This window comes from Equus asinus, chromosome 4 (assembly GCF_041296235.1).
Source record: "Equus asinus isolate D_3611 breed Donkey chromosome 4, EquAss-T2T_v2, whole genome shotgun sequence".
In the NCBI taxonomy this organism is placed as follows: Eukaryota; Metazoa; Chordata; class Mammalia; order Perissodactyla; family Equidae; genus Equus; species Equus asinus.
The window spans coordinates 20,248,123-20,266,559 of NC_091793.1; the positions used below are offsets into that span (position 1 = coordinate 20,248,123).

At 57.0% G+C, this 18,437-nt stretch overlaps 1 protein-coding gene and 1 long non-coding RNA gene across 3 annotated transcripts; both read right to left on the reverse strand.

Annotated features, from left to right (window-relative positions):
* Positions 1-33: 33 nt before the first annotated feature.
* On the reverse strand, positions 34-12,721 carry CSDC2 (cold shock domain containing C2). Of its 2 annotated transcripts, XM_014864394.3 has the most exons (5): positions 12,354-12,721; positions 4,521-4,602; positions 3,701-3,999; positions 2,535-2,657; positions 34-1,983 (listed from the first exon to the last, which is right to left on the reverse strand). In XM_014864394.3, exons 3-5 carry the CDS (start codon positions 3,874-3,876, stop codon positions 1,821-1,823), a joined length of 462 nt encoding a protein of 153 aa, XP_014719880.1. In that variant the 5' UTR covers positions 3,877-3,999; positions 4,521-4,602; positions 12,354-12,721; the 3' UTR covers positions 34-1,820. The 2 variants fall into 2 exon arrangements, with proteins under 2 accessions (XP_014719880.1, XP_014719879.1); XM_014864393.3 differs by lacking the exon at positions 4,521-4,602 and having other exon boundaries at positions 12,354-12,718.
* Positions 12,722-13,116: 395 nt separating this feature from the next.
* On the reverse strand, positions 13,117-16,070 carry LOC139045024 (uncharacterized). Its single transcript, XR_011502569.1, has 3 exons — positions 15,900-16,070; positions 15,681-15,761; positions 13,117-13,563 (listed from the first exon to the last, which is right to left on the reverse strand). It is a non-coding gene; the product is annotated as an uncharacterized lncRNA (long non-coding RNA).
* Positions 16,071-18,437: the final 2,367 nt, after the last annotated feature.

The following is an 18,437-nucleotide window of genomic DNA, read 5'->3' on the forward strand; positions in this document are numbered from 1 at the left end:
ACCCAGACGGACAGAGGCAGCTCTGGGCCAGGCTGAGTCACAGTTGAGGGTTTATTGCCAGTGTTAGGAAGGATGGGGCCGTCTGGGTGGCTGGGGTCTCAGGAGGAGTTCTGACTGGACACTGCAGGGCTGTGAGCAAGGAGGGGCGCTGGTGCCCCTCTGCCACGCCCGGCAGCCCAGGGCTGACGTTACTACATCGTACCTCCTGGCTAGTGCCTAAAACAGGGACCTACTCATAGGAGGGGGTCTTGGGGGGCTCCCAGCAGTTAACCTGCACCAAGGAGGCCAGGGGGTCCTCAGGGGAAAGCCCTCAGGCCTTACTGGAGTAGACCCAGCCCAGAGTGGGGCATCAGGCTGGGCCATTCTCAGTTTTGGGGGGCTGGTCAGCACATCTCAGCAACTCTGGGCTCCCAGCCTCTGGTCGGGGACTGGGGCAGGGGTGGGATGCACATCTGATGCACAGCTGATCTCTACCTGGGACCTTGGGGCACCTTCAGAGCCAGGGATCCTCCTGACAGTCAGTGATCTCCTCATCCTGGGCATCTGAGCCCCCAGTTTTACTCACAGACTGGGTCACCTAAGGGTCACTGTCCCTGGCAGGCCCTCTCTTCAACCTCGTTTCTCCCCCTGTCAGGTGATGCGTTCTATGGAAGGGAGTATGGTGGTTCAGAGGGGCTAGACGCTGGCCCTCCTTCCTGGCCTCCCAGGCTAGGCCAACCCCCCACCCAAGAGTGAATGCAGACAGAGACACACACACACACACATCTTAAGGGACAGACAAGATAGGGACCACACCTCAGCCACTGGCCTGTTGGGGGCCAGTGGGAGCCGCAATCTCGCAGCTTTGAGAAGAGGGTCCAGCAAAGGGGCTGCAGGGCTGGTGGGCTCCCAAACTGAGAGCCGTCCTTGTGAGTGCCCTTGCCTGGCTGTGTGTCCATCCATCACTGGGGCCTCAGCAGCCGTTGTGGCTGAGTACTGGCAGAGCATCAGTGGGGTCTGAGTCAGCAAAGGAGATGGCTCCATCCAGGCTGGGGGAGACGGGCTCCAACCCTCTGGTGGAGGCAGCACAGCCCAAGGAAGGGGACATGGCCTCAGTTTGGGGTTCACAGAGCCATTGCCAGGCCAAGGAGGAGGGACTGTGGCCGGCAAAACTGGAGTCCCCAAACTGCCTTCTGCCCCCAGGCCCCTCTTCCTGCCTCTCCTGTGTGCTGAGAGGAGAGGAGGAAGACTGGGCCATGGAGCGGGGAGGGGTCTGTCTGCCTCCACATTTTGCCCTCTTCCCCTGCCAAAGGCTAGGAGGCCGCCCCAAAGCCCTCACTGGCCTGGCTTCTGGGGTAGGGGGTCCAGGCCACAGTGGGAGACCTGGCCCAGAGTGGGAGGTGTAAGGAGCACAAGCAGAGTCTGGTCCCCAGGCCAGGTCTGGGGCCGAGGCGGCGGGGCAAGCTTGTACAGACAGGGGACCCACTGGTGCCCCCTGCCTCCCAGCCCCAGGCCTGATGCAGGCATCAGAGGCTCAGTGGACATGTGGATGGGTGGGCAGGAGGTGAGAGGGTCCTGTAGTGTGTGGTAGGGGGAAGGATGGAGAGCAGACAACCCGAGAAGGCGGGTCTAGTGGCCTCCCCGTCAGTCCAGCTCACACAACAGTCACAGGTCATGGGGTGGATGGAGGCACATGCTCACGGCCACAAGCACAGACAGACAGACAGATGTGCACACTGAGGCCACTGGGTTAGCCAGTGCAGTGGGGCACAGAGCCAGCTGCCACTTGTCCTCCCTATGTGGCTCCCCCAACCCGGCGGCCGGCACGTGAGCCACCCAGCCTAGGAGCCCACGACCTGGCCCGACCACGTCTCGTGGGGAGTGTGTGGGGCCAGCTGGGTAAGCACCACCTCCACGGCCTGGAACTTCTGGTTCTTGGGCGGGATGGGGCACATCTTGTAGGTCACCTCGTCGCCTTCCACTGGCACGTACTCCCCCTCGATGCTGGTGGGCAGGAGAGGGGCATCAGCCCAGCGGCAGGCCCCGCTCCCCCGACACCCGCTGCGGCCTGGCCTGATGGTGGCCCAGCCCTGGGCCTAGCTAGGCCGGGAGCCTGGGCCAGCCTCCCTTCTCAGAGCCTCAGCTCTCTCATCTGTAAAATGGGAATCAACAGTCCCTTCCTCTGTGTTGTTTGGGGACTGAGTGAGATGGGAGAGGGCGCAGGGAGTTCTCTGAGGCTTAGAAAAGCCCACTGACCTCCCCAGCTCATGCCTGGCGTTAGGGCTGGGGGCTGTCCCGGCCCTCTCAGCCCCCGTGATGCTGAGACAGCGTCCCAGGGCTCGGTCAGTGGTTCCTGGGGCTTCTGGAGTCTGAGTGCCCCCTCCCCACCTGGCCCCAGCCCACCTCCTTCCACTTGCCCTCAGCCCATACTGAGAGGAAGAGACCGGTGCCAGAACACAGAGCTCAGCCAGTGAGGGGAGAGGCGTGTCCTGAGGCACTGCTGGGGACCCTACAGCAGGTGCCCAGCTCTGAATGGGGAGGCGAGAGGGACTCACTCAGACACGTGCACGAAGATGTCCTCGGACCCGTTCTCGGGGGTGATGAAGCCGTGGCCCTGTGAGCGTGAGAACTGCTTGCAGACGCCCTTGAACACGGGGCCAGCCGAGGCACGGGCTGTCCTGAGGATAGGGTAGGGGGGTTGGAGTTGTGGCCTGGGGAGCCCCCCTCCCTGGACCCCCCCCAGCCCTTCTGGGCCCTGCCTGTGGAGCCTGCCTCAGGGCTCTGGGAAACCCTCCCCAGGCCCCAAACCACACACAGTTACACCAGCTTAGTCCTCTCATCCCGTTCGACAGATAAGGAGACTGGGGCCCAGAGAGGGGAACTGGTTCTCTCAGGGCACACAGCAAGTGGGTCTCCTGACTCCCAGTCAGAGCCCCTGTCTCTGCACAGCACCCTCCCCCCGAGGTAGTTCGGGCTTACATGGATTCCCGCTGAAAGATTTCTGAGTGAAAAATGTCCAACCTAGGCTTAAATACCTCCCGAAATGGGGAGCTCACTATCTCCTGAAGCAGTGATATCCTATTCACTCATTTGTCATCATCCGTTCATTCATCGTTTATTAGGCATCTGCTCCGTAACTCGCCTTGAGTTGGACACAGAGAAGAATCAGCACTTACCACCAAAAACTCCTGCTTTGGCCGAGCCAAGTCAGTCTCCCTGCGGCTCCCACAAACCCTCTCCCCCATTTGATCCCACCTGGTAACCTACCCCAAAGGCCCAGGGCTGGTCTCCCTCCAGCCTGCCCACCCCGCTCCAAAGGTCAGCCCCGTGCTTCAGCTTTTGCCCAGGCTGTTCCATCGGCTCAGAACCTCAGCTTCCTCCTTCACTGATACATCTTCCAAACTCATCATCTTCCCCGATGGCCAAGGCTGGGTCCTCCCCCCAACCCTGCCTGGTGGTAGTGAATGCTGGACAAATTCCCTCTGGCCTGTAAGCAGCCCACAGGCTGAGACTTTGTCCTATTCATCCTTTGTCAGGAGCTCGATAAATCTTTGTAGAATGAATGAATGAATGAACACTTGCAGTTACTGGAAGGTCCATACACAGCTCCCCTGTCCTCGGGTGAGGATAACGGGTTGGAGAAGGATGGGGCTGAGCAAGCTGGGCCTGGAGCCCTGTTCTGGGGAAAGCACTGGGACCCGGGCGAGGGGCAGGTACTCACGCTGAATATGTCCTGGTCCGTTTGGTGGGCAGGGGACTGGGCAGGTCCCGAGATGAGACACTGCCCCTCTCCCAGACCCTGCTGCCCTCCCGGTGGAAGGGGAAGGTGGGCCAGACAGGGGACTTGGGAGAGTGGAGTGGGGGCACGACCGGGGGCGATGTGGGCTCCGAAGTCATGGCAGTGCCAGCAGGAGAGCCTGGCGGGCTCCCCGGCGCAGGGGCCGGCAAAGGGCTTGGGCGTCCTTGCGGGCAGGGCCCGGCCTGGCCCTGCTCGGCGGCCTCACCAGCCACAGGCTCCGTCTGGAAGGAGGAGAGAGATACAGGTGAGTGTGGTCTCGGGTGGGCCCCTTCTGGACGGTGCGCATAAGTCTGGATGGCGGGGCCTGCCTACCACTCCTCACAGAGCGACTTCAGGCCACTCACAGCCCCTCCCCGACTCAGTGTCCTCACCAGAAGGACAAAACCATCTGTGACCTTGCTATGGGCTGAAATGTGTCCTCAAAAATTCCTGTGTTGAAGTCCTAACCCCTAATGTGCTGGTGTTTGGAGGTGGGGCCTTTGAGGGGTAACTGGGTTTAGATGAGGGCAGGTCATCTGGTCAGGTTAGGGGGGCCCCCATGATGGGAATAGAGCCCCAGGGATGAGAAGAGACCCCGGCGAGGTGGCTCCCTCTCTCCCTGCCATGTGTCAACACAGCAAGAAGGGGGCTCTTACTGACCACGCTGGCCCCTGATGTGGCCTTCCAGCCTCCAGAGCTGTGAGAGTAAATGGCTGTTGTGTAAGCCCCCAGTCTGTGGGATCCTGCCCAAGCTAAGACTAACCTAAAAGTTCTTCCAACTCGAAGTTCAATTCTCTAACTCCGGGGGCCTGGGAGGCGGGATGGGTAAAGTGGTCAGTGACGATCTGGAACATAGTTTGGCACGAGCGTTAGCCGTTTCAAATCTACAGACCTGGGTTCGAATCTCAGCTTTGTCATCTATAACTCGGTGACCTCAAGCAAGCTACTCAACAGCTCCAACCTGGGGGGTGGGAGGGCAGGCTCCAGACCTAGATGGCCTGGTTTTGAATGCTGGCTGCTCTGCCTACCAGCTTTGCAGCCTTGGTCAACCCTCTTAACCTTTGACTCAGTTTCCTGCTCTGTAAAATGGGAATAGCATTGGTCTTTATTTCATAGAGAGGTTGCTGTAAGGATTAAATGACTTTCTACATGTTTAGAACAGGACCAGTTCATGGTGATTGCTTGGGAATCTTGACGATTTTTTCTTAGCCCCAGTTTCCTTGTCTCTCAAATGAGGCCGAGAATACTTACCATGCAAAGTCGCCAAGAAGTCAATGATTTAGTTTGAGTGACACCATCTGGGTATCTCGTAGATACCCAATAAATTTCTATTATCAATGGTAATCAATAGAAAGTCCCATGTCAGTAGCTCAGTGCCTGGATGACCTTGAAAACATTCACACTATATTTTCCTCTACTGAGGAAGAGAACAGAGTTCCCGCACCGTGTGCTCACCCACCCTCCCTCCACGCAGGGGTTAGGAAGTTTTAGACCCCAAGAGGCGTTGCTGTGGAAGCCTGGAGAGGTAGTGAGCCTGGGGCCCATGGGCTGCACAGTGGGGCTGGGCAGGATGCCTAGACCCCGGAAGCTCCAGCCCTGATGCGTGTTAGCTGCTGGCCTTGGGGAGTACTTCTCCTAGCCTCAGTTTACTCCTCTGTACAATGGAGCTGATAGACCCTGTCTGGCTCCCTCACGGGCCATGGGGAGGCTTGGCTAAGCCTGGGCATATACAAAAGTTCCCACAGTCCACGGTCATATAGGAATGGGGGCGACATGTTCTCCACCTCCTCACCCCAATTCCTCCACTCCCCCAGCCCCTCACCCAAAGGCCCTGGGGTGAGAGGCAAGTCCCTGAGCTGCAAGTCTGTTTCTAGGCTCCATCTTGTCGTCACCCCCTACCACCAAGCCTAGAATTTCCAGGGAAGAATTTAAGGTTCCCGAAGAGCCCAGAGCCCAGGAGGCCCAAAAACACTACAGGGCAAGATGGAAGGGCCATGGAGTCACCGACTGAACCCTCGTCATTGAAACAGGTCTCCTGGCCGCTGCTCAAGATCACGCAGCAAGAGAGATTTTTCTGGGTCAAGATGATGAGCTGGCGCTGCCCTCCCTGGGGTGGAGACACAGCCTCTGTCCTCCCCAGCAGCCCTGTACCACAGCCTCTTCCAGCCCGGGGAGCTGCAGGGGAGTGAGAATGGCCCCTTACGGCCCCTTGTGCCCCCTCACGGCCCCACAGCCCCCTCAAGCTGATGTGGGGCTTTTCTCTCTGAGCTGACTCCGGGAGGCAGGGGTGGGCCAGGTTTGGCATTTTTATCCCCATTTTAGAGGGAAGAAAACGGAAGTTTCAAGAAGAGAAGCAATCACACAAAAACTTGTACAGGAATGTTCCCAGCAGCATTCTTCCTAACAGCCAGAAAGCGGAAACAGCCTGAATGACCACCAACCGATGAATGGATAAAGGAAATGTGGTACAGCCATAAGGTAGAATATTATTCAGCCATAAAAAGCAAGGAAGTACTGATACTTGCTACAACACAGACGGACCTTGAAATCGTTATATCAGTGGAAGAAGCCAGGCCCCAAAGACCGGATATTGCATGATTCCATTCATCTGAAATGTCAGAATAGACAAATCCAGAGACAGAGACTAGTGGTCACCAGGGGCTGGGGGAGGCGGAAGTGGGGGTGACTTCCAATGGTTACAGAGTTTCCTTTTGGGGTATTCAAGAGGCTCTAAAATTGACTCGGGCCAGCCTGGTGGTGCAGTGGTTAAGTTCACGTGTTCCGCTTCGGCGGCCTGGGGTTCACTGGTTCGGATTCCAGGTGTGGACCTGCACACCGCTTGTCATGCCATGCTGTGGTAGGCATCCCACATAGAAAGTAGAGGAAGATGGGCACGGATGTTAGCTCAGGGCCAGTCTTCCTCAGCAAAAAGAGGAGGATTGGCAGCAGTTAGCTCAGGGCTAATCTTCCTCAAAATAAATAAATAAATAAAAATAAAAATAAAATTGACTCTGCTGAGATTGCACAACTCTGTGAGTATACTAAAAACCACTGACTTGTCCGCCTCAAGCAGGTGAATTATACGGTACATGGATTATATCCCAATAAAGCTGTTACCAGAAAGGAAGGCAGGCAGCAAAGCCAGGCAAGACGACACCGCCAGGACAGCACAGGATGCCAGCCCCTGCAGCACGCTCCTGGGTGCCCCCTACCCAACCTGGATGAGGGTGGCAGGCGGTGGGGACAGAAGCTCTGCCTCCCTCTCTCTAGGGAGCAGGGCAGTCCTGGCCTGCCCACTGCAGTTTCCCTAGGCCTGGCATTGTGCTTGGTGGTGACAGCCGGTGCTGGGAGGTCATGGAGGGGGGAGGGGAGGGAAGGGGGTGGAGGAGGGGTGGAGACAGTCCCCAGCCGTTACCAGGGAGACGCCGCTGGGCCGGGCCTTGCTCTGGCCAGCCAGGCCTCCCAACCCAAGGCCCCATGCCAAGCAGGCCGGGGGGGGGGGGGGGGGGGGGGGGGGGGGGGGGGGGGGGGGGGGGACGGACAGGAAGGATGCACTGATGACCCAGGGTTCAGTGGGGGGCAGCCCTCTTCCCTCCCCGAAATGGGCCAGGCAGCAGAGGGGAGGGGGGCGGAATAACAGCAACGACCACAGGCGTTCATTCCCTCGAGCCCCACAGGACTCCCTAAGGCTGCCCTGCATCGCATCAGCCCTGCCCCCGGGAGCAGGGGGCCCTGGGGAGAAGGCGGGGAGTCTGCCTAGGGCAGCACTCAGGGCAAGAGGGGCAGAGAGCAGCCCCCACCGGCCGGCTGTGCTGGGGTCCTGCCCCGCCTCCTTCGTCTTCTGGAAACTGAGGATGACAGAATCCCCCAGACTCCTGTGCAGACGAAATGGGTGGAATGTGGGACACTGGGTAGGGCTGGGGCAGAGATTGCTCCTCCCAGACAGGGCGGCTCAGCGGGGCATGAGGGGAGGAGGGAAGGAGGGAAGGAGAGACCCAGCTGAGCTGAGCCAAGCCCGCCTTCACTCTCCTCGTCCCTGCTTCCCCAAGGACTTGCACACCCATTTGCTCCCTGCCTCATCCTCATAGCTCCATAGCTTCTCCTTTTATTTAATCCCTGAAACAGCCCTTTAAGCCTGGTGCTGTTATCATCCCAATTTGTTGACAAAGAAACTGAGGGTCAGAGAGGCTAAGTCGCTCACTCGAGGCCACACAGCACTTAATATCTGAGCCAGACTGGAACCAGGGCAATCTGACTCTGCAGCCCTGCAGTGGGAAGCCAGGAGCCAAGGTTCAAGTCAGGAAGTCAGGGTTCAAGCCCTGCATTGCTCTTGACTTCCTCATGACCTTGGGCAGAGTCTTCCCCTCTCTGGGCCCTGCCAGGGGCCTGGACTTGAAGGAGCAGCACAATACCAGCAGCCTGGGAGACCAGGGAGAAGGGAACAAGGGGACGCAGAGCAGGCCTCCAGTTCAGACCCTTCCTCGACAAAGTTGCTGCAGAAAGGGGCGAGTGAAGATAGTGCTTTTATCATGAGTGCTTTTATCATATACAGTGCGAGAGTCTTCACAGAGACTATTTTCCATTTTTCAACCTCCCAGTTGTCCTGAAAGGTTGAAATTACAACAGTTGTCATTTTACAGATGAGGAAACTGAGGCCCAGAGAGGTTAAGTGACTTGCCCAAGGTCACACAGCAGATAAGTGACAAAGCCCAGAGTTGTCTGAAGGTCAACAGTGCTCTTCCTGTGAGGATAAATTCTGTTCCTAGTTCAGCCAAGATGAGGCTGGATTTTTCCCAAAAGAACTTTCCCTGAGAAACTAAGGGGGAAAATCAACTCCTCCGGGAGCAGAGAAACAGATGTGTTTGTAGAACATCTGTTTTAACTCAAACAGAGCTCAAGCCCTGCCCCCCAGGGATCCGGCGTGCCCGTCTGGGGGCTTCTCCTGCCCAGGATAATGCCCTTCGGAACTAGCCGTTGGAGGATGAGAGGACAGCTTGGGACCCAGACAGCTGGGTTTGAATCCTGGCTCTGTGGTGTCCCAGCTGAGTGACCCTCCCTTTCTGCGCCTCAGTTTCCTCATCTGTCAGATAGGGCTAATCGTCGCACCGTGTCCAGGGTGGGAGTAGTCGAGGAGCTGGGAGTGGGCACAGCTGTCACTGTCCACCTGTTTTGGCTCTGACCCTCCCAGCCAAGCTCGTCTTCATTTCCCTGCATGAAGGCCAAGCCCCAGCTGACCCGTGATTCTGTAGACAAAAGGACCAGGGGAGGTAAACACATCAGGGCTGTTCCCAGATAACCCTGAGGCCGTTGGAGAGGCTTTGGGGCTGTGGACACGGTGACTCAACCCCATCAGCGGATGACCATGGCCCTGCGGCTGGGGCGCCTCCAATTCTCAGCTCCCCAAAAAAGAATGGGGCAGGAAATAGTCGTCAGAGTCTCTCCTGACCACGTGAACCCCTCTCATTCTGAGCAGATGAGGGAAAGCAAACTGGCTCTACCCTCCAGTGCTGTGTGACCTGGGGCAAGCATCCACCCTTCTCTGGGCCTCACTTTTCTCCTGGGCTACACAAATCATCACTGCTCCAGATGACTAATGATGGTCAGTCCAACTGTCCTCTGAGCTTGTCAAACACATACACATAACTGACAGAAACTTGAGTCTCAGGCACCGGGACAACACCCACGAGAGGAGACAGCCCTGCCCTTAGAAGGCCCGCAGCCCAGTGGGAGGAACAGACGGACAAGTGGAACAGTGTGGGAAGTCCTGATATGACAAGAGTCACGGCTGCCGTCTGTCGATTATTAACCATGTGCCAAGTGGGGTGCCCAGACCTTTGCCCCATTTCCCCATCTCGTCCTCACACATCCCTTCGTGACAATCACCATTATGATCCCCATTCTTCAGAAGAGTAAACTGAAGCTCAGAGAGGTGAAGAGGCTGCTGGGGCCTCACAGCTGGTCAGGGCAGCCCTGGAGACATTGAAGGGTGCAGAAAGGCCTCTGGCAGGAGGCGGGGAGGGAGGGCCAGCCAGTCCCTGAGAGCTCCTGCCCCTGCTCCCCCCGAGAGGGAAGAGCGGGGTCTCAGGAGAACTGGGAGTCAGGGCGCAGGTGCTATTCCTGGCTTTGTGCTGACTCAGACCATGACCTTGGATGAGTCACTTGCCACCTCTGACAAACTTAGAAACAGCTCCCCAATAAAAACGTCCCAGCCCCGAGCCGCCATCGTGGAGGAGCGTATGGGGGAGGAAAGGACATGGTGGCTTGAAAGTGGGAAGGACAGGGAACACAGGACGACGGTGGAAGGGTTTTCCGAACATCAGGGTCTTGTCCATGGGCCCTAGGAGGGTGAAGAAGCAGCCTCAGGACCACCAGACAGAGGCTGGCTCTGCCCGCCCCTCCCCCAGCCTCCCAGACACTCCTTAAAATACATCAGCGCCAAAGCGGCCCCAGCAGCTGGAGGTGACCTAATTAAACCTAGTTCTTTCCCCTCCCACAGCGTGTGCGTGTGTGTGTGTGTGTGTGCGTGTGCGTGTGTGCGTGTGTGTCCGCGTGTCTGCGCATGGGGAAGGGCTGCCCCAGCTAATACTTGAGTTTAATCGAGACCCTTTCACACTCCTCCTTGTCACATGCCCGCGCTGCCCTGGGGTCTGCTGTGATTTAGGTCTCTGGCATCAGTAGGGGTGGGGATGGGCATCAGCTGTGGCATTAGATGGGCAGGATGGGCACCACGAGAGCCATGCTCACATGCCAGCTTCGCCAGGCTGCGTGACCCTGGGCAGGTCACTTTCTCACTCAGTCTCCCTAGAGAGAGGAACCGACCGGTCAAAGTCACATCTAGAGTGGCTGAGCTGGAACTCAAGTCAGCATGACCCCAAAGTCCCTGAGCTTTCCAGAGTGCCCTGCCACCCATCCTGCTGACCAACACTTCACTGACTTTGGGGCAAGGGAAGAGCCCCCCCAACACTGCTTTTTGCACCCTATCTTGCTTTCTCTGCATAGTCAAAGGTCCAAACTGCCCCCAGCGCCCTTCCCACCAGACTCTGGGTCCTGGCCTGCTGGTTGTGACCAGTGGACGTGACCACTTCAGCCAGGCCCTGAGCGCCCTCTGCTGGTGTCACTCTGGGGGACCTGCCTCCAGACCAGCCTGCAGGTGTCCCCTCCCCAGCAGCCAGCTGTGTGGGACGCCCCCCAGTTCCCCCTAGGGATCTCCCCTCCACGGCCAGTGGGCATCTGTGAACACTGTCCATCCGTCTTTCTCCAGGCCTGGAGAAGCCTCTGTGGCCGAGACTGTCCCCCGGCCTCTCCAGGCCCCTGTGCGGCCAGTTCCTGCTTACACCTGTCCCTTATTTTTGGATCCAGAGGGGTGGGGCCGATATGGGAAATAGATGTTTTTGGAAAAGCCCTTCAAGGAAATGGTTCGGGGAGGTTGGGGGAGGCTGGAAGGAGGAAACATCCAGAATTTGAGGACCCAGAAGCCTCTGGGACAGAGTCACATTTGGGAAACTGGCTCCCCATCCCCCAGGGGGCTGGAGACAGCCCCTTCCCAGGGAGAGGCCTCTCCTGGAGCACAGCCAGGCGGGCACAGGGCCAGGCTTTCAGAGAGGTTGCCCACCCCCCATCCGGGCGCGCTTCCTCCTCCCCTCCCCCAGCCCCAGCGGATGCAGTAGTTCACACTCTGTATTTATTATTGTTCTCGCTCTGCGTCCCCCTCCCCTCTCCCTGGGAAGTGTCTGCAGGCTGGCAGCTTGGCAGGAACCTGCTGTCTCCCTTGCGGCTGCCAGCATCGCCCCCTATCTCCGCCTGGACTCCTTGTGCCGGGGTCAGGCCACTCAGGGACTTGGCGCTGGCCAAGGCTGCCCGCCAGAGTCTCAAGGCATCCCACAGCACGGGGGGCCAGCAGCTCTCGCTTATCACCCCTCTCTCCAGGCTGTGCCCTGCAAGGGTGGAGGTCAGAGAGAGCCCGGCAGGGGAGAGGGGTGGCCTCGGGAGAGGCAAGAGCTCTGGGTGGGGGTGACTCTGCGGTGAAAATAATAACATGGAGCCACCTCTTCAAGCCAATTAACACAATTATCCTATCACCTTGGGGAAGAAACAAAGTCAGGGTAAGTCAGCTGCTCCAGGCCCCACTGTCTGCCCTCCCCGGAGGTCCCTGCCCAGCCCCAAATTCCCGGGGAGAAGACCCATATGCGCCTGCCCCGCTCTCCTTTTGGCATCTGGTCGGAGCATGATTATTTCTCCAGTCATTTCTGTCCCCCTGGTTCCCAGACAGGAGGCTGCGGCTTGGCAGGTGTCTGCTGTTCTCTGTCTCTTGAGCCAGACATAAGTCCCAGACACTCGCAGACACACGCTCTTCACAGGAGCCACACAGCCTCAGCTTCCCTGGGGGGCCGGGAGGCGGAGGGAGGGCCGGAGGGCCGGGGGCTCATCTGCATATCCTTCTACATCCCCTCTGTAAACTGAACTGGGCTGGGCCAGCCCCCGGGAGGTGCCCACCTTCCCAGCCCTCCCCCCCAACAATGTCACACCTCCCTGCTTCGCTCCTGCCAAAGCCAGTTTCCAGAGCCCATGTGCCCTCTACCCCCATCGAGCCCCTTACCTCTCCCTGGCAGCGGCGGTCGGGCACTGCCTCCTGCAGCCGGCTTCAGCACCCCGCCTCTCTCTGGAGCTGGGAGCTGGCGAGCAGGGGACGGGTCTGGGAGACGTGCTGTGTGTATGACTCTGTGTGTGTGTGTGTGTGTGAGCATGCGGCACCTCAGGCCCCTCACTCACTCACACACGCCTTCCTCCTGACGTCAGGAAGAGCAGGAGGGAGGGACTGGGATGGGAATTTGTACTCCCTGCTTAAAGGGACATGGGGCCCTGTCGCCTCTGGCCCAGACACCCCCTCCTGAGTCAGGCACAGGCTGGGTGAGAGAGTTAGCTGCGTCTCTCAGGGCCCTAAAGCTTCTTTTTTTGGAAAGTGGCTTTTATTGCCAGGCCAGGGTATAATTTGCCCTGCCAGGTGGGAGTCGCTGCTGAGGAATGCAGGGGAGGAAGGGCTGAGGGCAGCGCGGCATTCCTGGCAATTAGAGAGCAAGTGGGGTGGTGAGTGTGTGTGAGTGTGCACTGGGGTGGGGGCGGGGGGCCAGTCTGGGAGAATGGAGGCCACAGAAGAGAGGAGCCCTCCCTGAGGGCACTCCGGATAGGGGTGGGGGGAGCCAGGTCCCCAGGGACTCTCAGGCCTTCCACTCCCCTCTGGACCCTCAGAGTGTCCCCTGTCCTCCTTTAGCACTGACAGGGCACTCAGATCCGTCCTTCACTTGGCTCTGAGATCACTGTGAGTGAATGACCGTGGCAAGTCAAGGAGCTCACCTCTTTCTCCGTCTGGCCCACACTAGGCCCTTGAGATATTTCTATTGAAACAACTTGAAGAGGACCTAAAGGGAGTAGTAAGCTTGTTTCATACACACACACACAGACACACACACACACACCCACAGCCTGGGAAGCTCTCCGGGCTGGACAGCCTCCACTCCTGGAGAGGGCCTGCTTTCCACATCAGAATCTCAGCTCCAGCACTTCCACGCTGTGTGCCCTTGGGCAAGTCTCTGAAGATTCTGGTCCTCCACAACCTCCTCCGCAAAGTAAGGAAGAGAAGGCTGTTGGGGGTTCCCGTGTAATCGGTGCATAAGCCCCGGGTCGGCAGAGGCGGCTTCCACAAAGGGGTTTCTCTTCCTTCTCCCCGTCCCTTCTCCTCGGCCGCGGCTTGGAAAGAAGCTCAGGCACCCCTAGTACTGCTGAGGCAGGCTGGCATCTTCAAAAGAAGTCTTATTGAAATAAAAAGGAGGGGGGGAGTTAAAAGGGAAATAATTGAGAAAAATACAAATAACTAATAAAAATAGCTAGTAAGATGCATTGAGGGCTTCCTGCTTGTCAGGCAACACGCTTTGCCCTCACTTAAAGCTCACAATAGTCCAATAATTTATTACTATCATCCCTTTTTTGCTGGTGAGGACATAGAGGCTCAGGCAGGGGGAGCGACTTGCCTGCGTTCAATACATGGTTAGAGAGGTATTTGAACCAGGGCCATCCAATGCTACCACATATCCCTGACCTTCCAGAACCTTCCAGAACAATCAGGCTCACACAGTCTGGGTATCTGATTCTGAAAGAGCAGTGGTGATACATGTTGCCCATTGTCGCCTGAGGCCCGGAGTTCTGATTCTATTCCACCTGGTCTGAAGACCCTGCCCAGAGGAAGCTCCCCACTCTAAATCCTCCTCTTCCTTCTTGCCTTCCTCTCTTCCGAAGATGATAATAGCTTTCAAAGTGCCCTCACAGGCATCATCTCACCTGCTTCTTATCACAACTCTGCGAGGTTTACCTGGATGAGGAAATAGGCTGGGAGAGATGGTGGGGCTTCGCCGGGTCACCTGGCTCGGAAGTGACCGAGTGATGGAGCGGGGGCCTGAGACCTGGGCTACGGACTCGTGATCTTTACACCCCGGGAGAAGGGCTGGGGCCGTGGTGGACGCCTGGATTTGCCCTGCCCATCACCCACTGTCCTCTCTGCTGGGAACTGCCTCCCTGCTTTCACCTGGGGAAGCCCTCTCCCATCTCTGGGTCCACAGGACCCCTGGCGGAGGCCTGACCAATCGGCATCAGTGCCAGGACTTGGGCTGGCACGTCGATGCCGAGATCAGCTCCTCTGCCTGTGGCTCCGGAGCTAGGAGAGCACCGGCTTCGGGCTGTGGGCTGGCGGAGTGAGGGATCACCGGCGATGGGCCAGCAGAGGGGAGTGTCCAGGGAGCACTTCTCTGACATGATGCTGTTTACGTTGAGCCCTGAGTGACAAGACGGAACCAGTCCTGCCAGAATTTCGACAATGTGGGAAGAGGGGACAGTTGGCCGGAAGGCCCTGGGGTGCGTGTGAGCTTGGTGTCCCAGAGGAAAAGGAAGGAGGTTGATGTGGCCACAGGGGGTGAGGGAAGTGGGAGGTACAGTGTGAGACTGGAGGCCAGGAGGCAGGGCCTGGTCTGCTGTGGACAAGGCCAAGGCCAGAGCCGAGGGCCCACCCCCCGCTTCACATCCAGCCTCCTTTCCCTGAGGCCCCTCCCGCTGGCCTGCAAACATGTGCTGGGCTGCCAGGCAGCCAGAGAGCAGTGAATGAAGGAGGCTGGGCCGAGGTTTGAAGGAGAGTTATGATTATTCTTGACAACGGGGAGAGGGCACAGCTGTTCATTCAGGAAATGAGCAGCCCGTGGCGCTACCCACCCACCCACCAGCAGCTGAGTAACAAAGAAATTGTCTGCTTGAAAGCAGGGGCTCCGCCGTGGAGGGCATTTTTGTGGAAAGCTGAGAATTCAAAAGCTCATCGCCTCAAAAACCTCCCCTGCCTTGGTGGAGAGGCAGAGCTGGGTCAGAGCAGAGCGGTCCTGAAGCCCATCGAGTGCATCTATGTTATAATTCCCGCTCCATTACTGACCGTCAGCCCACCAAAGGGGTCAGTCCTTGAATCGACATAACTCTTTAAGGTCCGCGCAACACGAAGGCATTGATGCCGCTTGACAGATGCAGAAACTCAGGCACAGAGAGGTTAAGAAAATTGCCTAGTATCACACAGCTGGTAATGGAGCTGGGATTAAAACATAGGAACTCTGGCTTCATTACACTCTTATTCTTTCTGCCACTATTCACACTGCCTTTGAAATGTCTTTTCAGTTCCCTGGATGCTCATCTCCTGTGTCCTGGGACTCACCTCCAGCCTGTACTAATGCTTTTGCCCAGGAAATCAAGGTGGTCCTTCCTTCCTCTCTCCTTGGCCCCCAGTCATCTTCTCCATTCTGACGACTGCCCTTTTGCCAGGAAGATGGTTTTCTGCATCTCTGACCACCTCAATTGTTCACTCATTCATACATTCAACAAATATCTATTGGCTACTTACCCTGTGCCAGATGGCGTAGGCTGGAACTCAGCAGTGACCAAGACAGATACCCGCCTTGAGTTTCCAAAGCTCATGTCTCACCTAGGAAGAGACATAGTACACAGTATAGAAACAAATAAATGTATAATCACAAAGTATGAAGACAACAAACAAGCAGGGCGAGACAAAGGAGACTAGTAGGGCTGAGGCCACCTGCTGAGGACCACTCTGACACGGTACCCTGTAAGCTGAGCCCAAAGGGGGCGAAGGAGCGAGCTTTGTAAAAAGAAGGAGGAAAGTCTTCCCAAAGAGGGAACAGCATGAGTGAACTCCCAGAGGCAGGAAAGAACTCTGCCTGTTCAGGGAACTGCAGGTCACCGATGTGGCTGGAGCAGGGAGAAGAAGGGCAGGGGCCACATCCTGTAGGGTTTGGGGGGGCGTGGCAAGACGGCTCCTCCTTTCTGAAACGACATGGGAAGGCACGACATGCTCCTGCCTCCAAGCAGTATTGTGGGCAGCCTCGCAGCCCCGTCGAGGGTAATGGTCAATGCAGGGGCGTGGAGCGATCCTCGGCCCCAGGGCTGGAGCCTGTACTTTGGCCCATGGGTAAGGGTCTCCTTGTGCTGCAGCTGCTTGCATGCCCTCAAGTCACCGGGGGGAGCTCTCTGTGACCAGGTGAGGGGCTCCCTGGCCCCAGACAGCCTCCCCTGCACCCTGCCCTGAGGACCTGGGTCTGGAGCAGCCAGGCTGACCCCCAGCTGACCCAGGGGTGGGATGGGCTGTGAGCCAGGCCTCCATCAGACATCTATCCACACACACGCTCCTGAACACCACGCTGGGCTGTGGGCCTCCAGCCTTCTCAACACTTAGGGCTCAGCTCCCTCCTCACCCTCCGAGCAAGGCAGCCCCTGACCGCCCTGGCTAGGGCGGCAGTCCCCACTCACTTACTATCACACAATTCATGTGACTTTTCTTGACAGCAGTGCCGGAAATGACCCCCCGCATCTGTTTGTTTCCTGTTCCCCTCCCCGGAGCACAAGTCCCCACAGGAGGGCCTCATGCACAGCAGCCCCAACAAACACCTGTTGACTTTCTTCACTTTGCTTTTGGCTAGAGCCAGAACAGAGAGCAACATCCTGGGCACTTTGTGTAGGTCCCTTCTATAACCACCGTTCCCAGGGGCACTTCAGCTCTGCCTTCGCCTCCATGGGGGGTGTTTTAAAGATTTTATTTTTTCCTTTTTCTCCCACCCCCCCCCCCCCCCCCGCCCAGTACATAGTTGTATATTTTAGTTGTAGGTCCTTCTAGTTGTGGCATGTGGGATGCCACCTCAGCATGGCCTGATGAGCAGTGCCATGTCCACACCCAGGATTCAAACCAATGAAACCCTGGGCCGCCGAAGTGGAGTGCACGAACTTAACCACTTGGCAATCGGGCCTGCCCCTGGAGGGGTGTATTAAAGATTTTATTTTTTTCCTTTTTTCTCCCCAAAGCCCCCCGGTACATAGTTGTGTATTCTTCGTTGTGGGTTCTTCTAGTTGTGGCATGTGGGACGCTGCCTCAGCGTGGTCTGATGAGCAGTACCATGTCCGCGCCCAGGATTCAAACTAACAAAACACTGGGCCACCTGCAGCAGAGCGCGCGAACTTAACCACTCGGCCACGGGGCCAGTGGAGGGGTGTATTAAAAAGGCCCAAATGAGAAGCGTTCCTGGGCCTGTTCAGACACTGTCAAGGGCATCGTTCCACTCCTCAGAGCCTTCATTCCTTGAGAATCTGGAGAAGGTCCTCTGGGGGCTCAGAATCAAGAAAATCTGGGGGGCCGTCCCGTGGCTAAGTGGTTAAGTTCACGCACTCTGCTTCGGTGGCCCAGGGTTTTGCCGGTTCGGATACTGGGTGTGGACATGGCACCACCTGTCAGGCCATGCTGAGGTGGCGTCCCACAGGCCACAACTAGAAGGACCCACAACTAAAACAAATACACAACTATGTACTGGCGGGCTTTGGGGAGAAAAAAGGAAAAATAAAATCTTTTAAAAAAACACAAAATCTAGACCTCCCCCCAACCTCTGGTTCGTTTCCATATTGTAATGGAAAATGTTTTTCTCTTTGCTGTGGCTGTTAGAAAGCTTGGAACCAAATTCTTCTCTGCCACTAGCAAGTTCACAGGACTGTACTTATCTCAGGGCTAATCTTTTCTTTTCATCCTTCCTTTTAATCATTCAACAAATATTTGTCCTGGGTTTATTGTGTGCCTGGCACTTTTCTAGGTACTGGGGAGTCAATAGGGAAGAAAATCCTTGTCAATGTGGCATTTACACTCAGGAAGAGGCAGAGAGGTCATAAAACAACCTAATAAATGACTATGTCCTATGTTGGGAGGCGACAGATGCTGTAGAACAGAGATGTGGGGGTGGGAGCGGGGGGGGGTGGAGTTGGATGGTTTGTAATTTAAAATGTGGGTGGGAGTGGGGAGTGTGTCAGGGAAAGCGTCACTGAGGTGACATTAAAACAAGGACCTGGAGGAGGTGACGTTACCGCACAAAATTGGGGTTCTCTGCCCGATACACTTAAATAAGCCAATTAATTATGGCATCAGCCTTTGGGGGAGAAATCAGCTTTCATTCTGTGAGTTCGATCTGCAGGGAGACTCGGGGCGTGTACCCTCAGATCTGTCTCCTTGATTCAGGATTTGGGGCAAAATTTAAGAAGTCAGGGGGAACAGGCACGTGGAAACTCTGGTGGGATAGATTTTTTTTTTTAGGAAGATTAGCCCTGA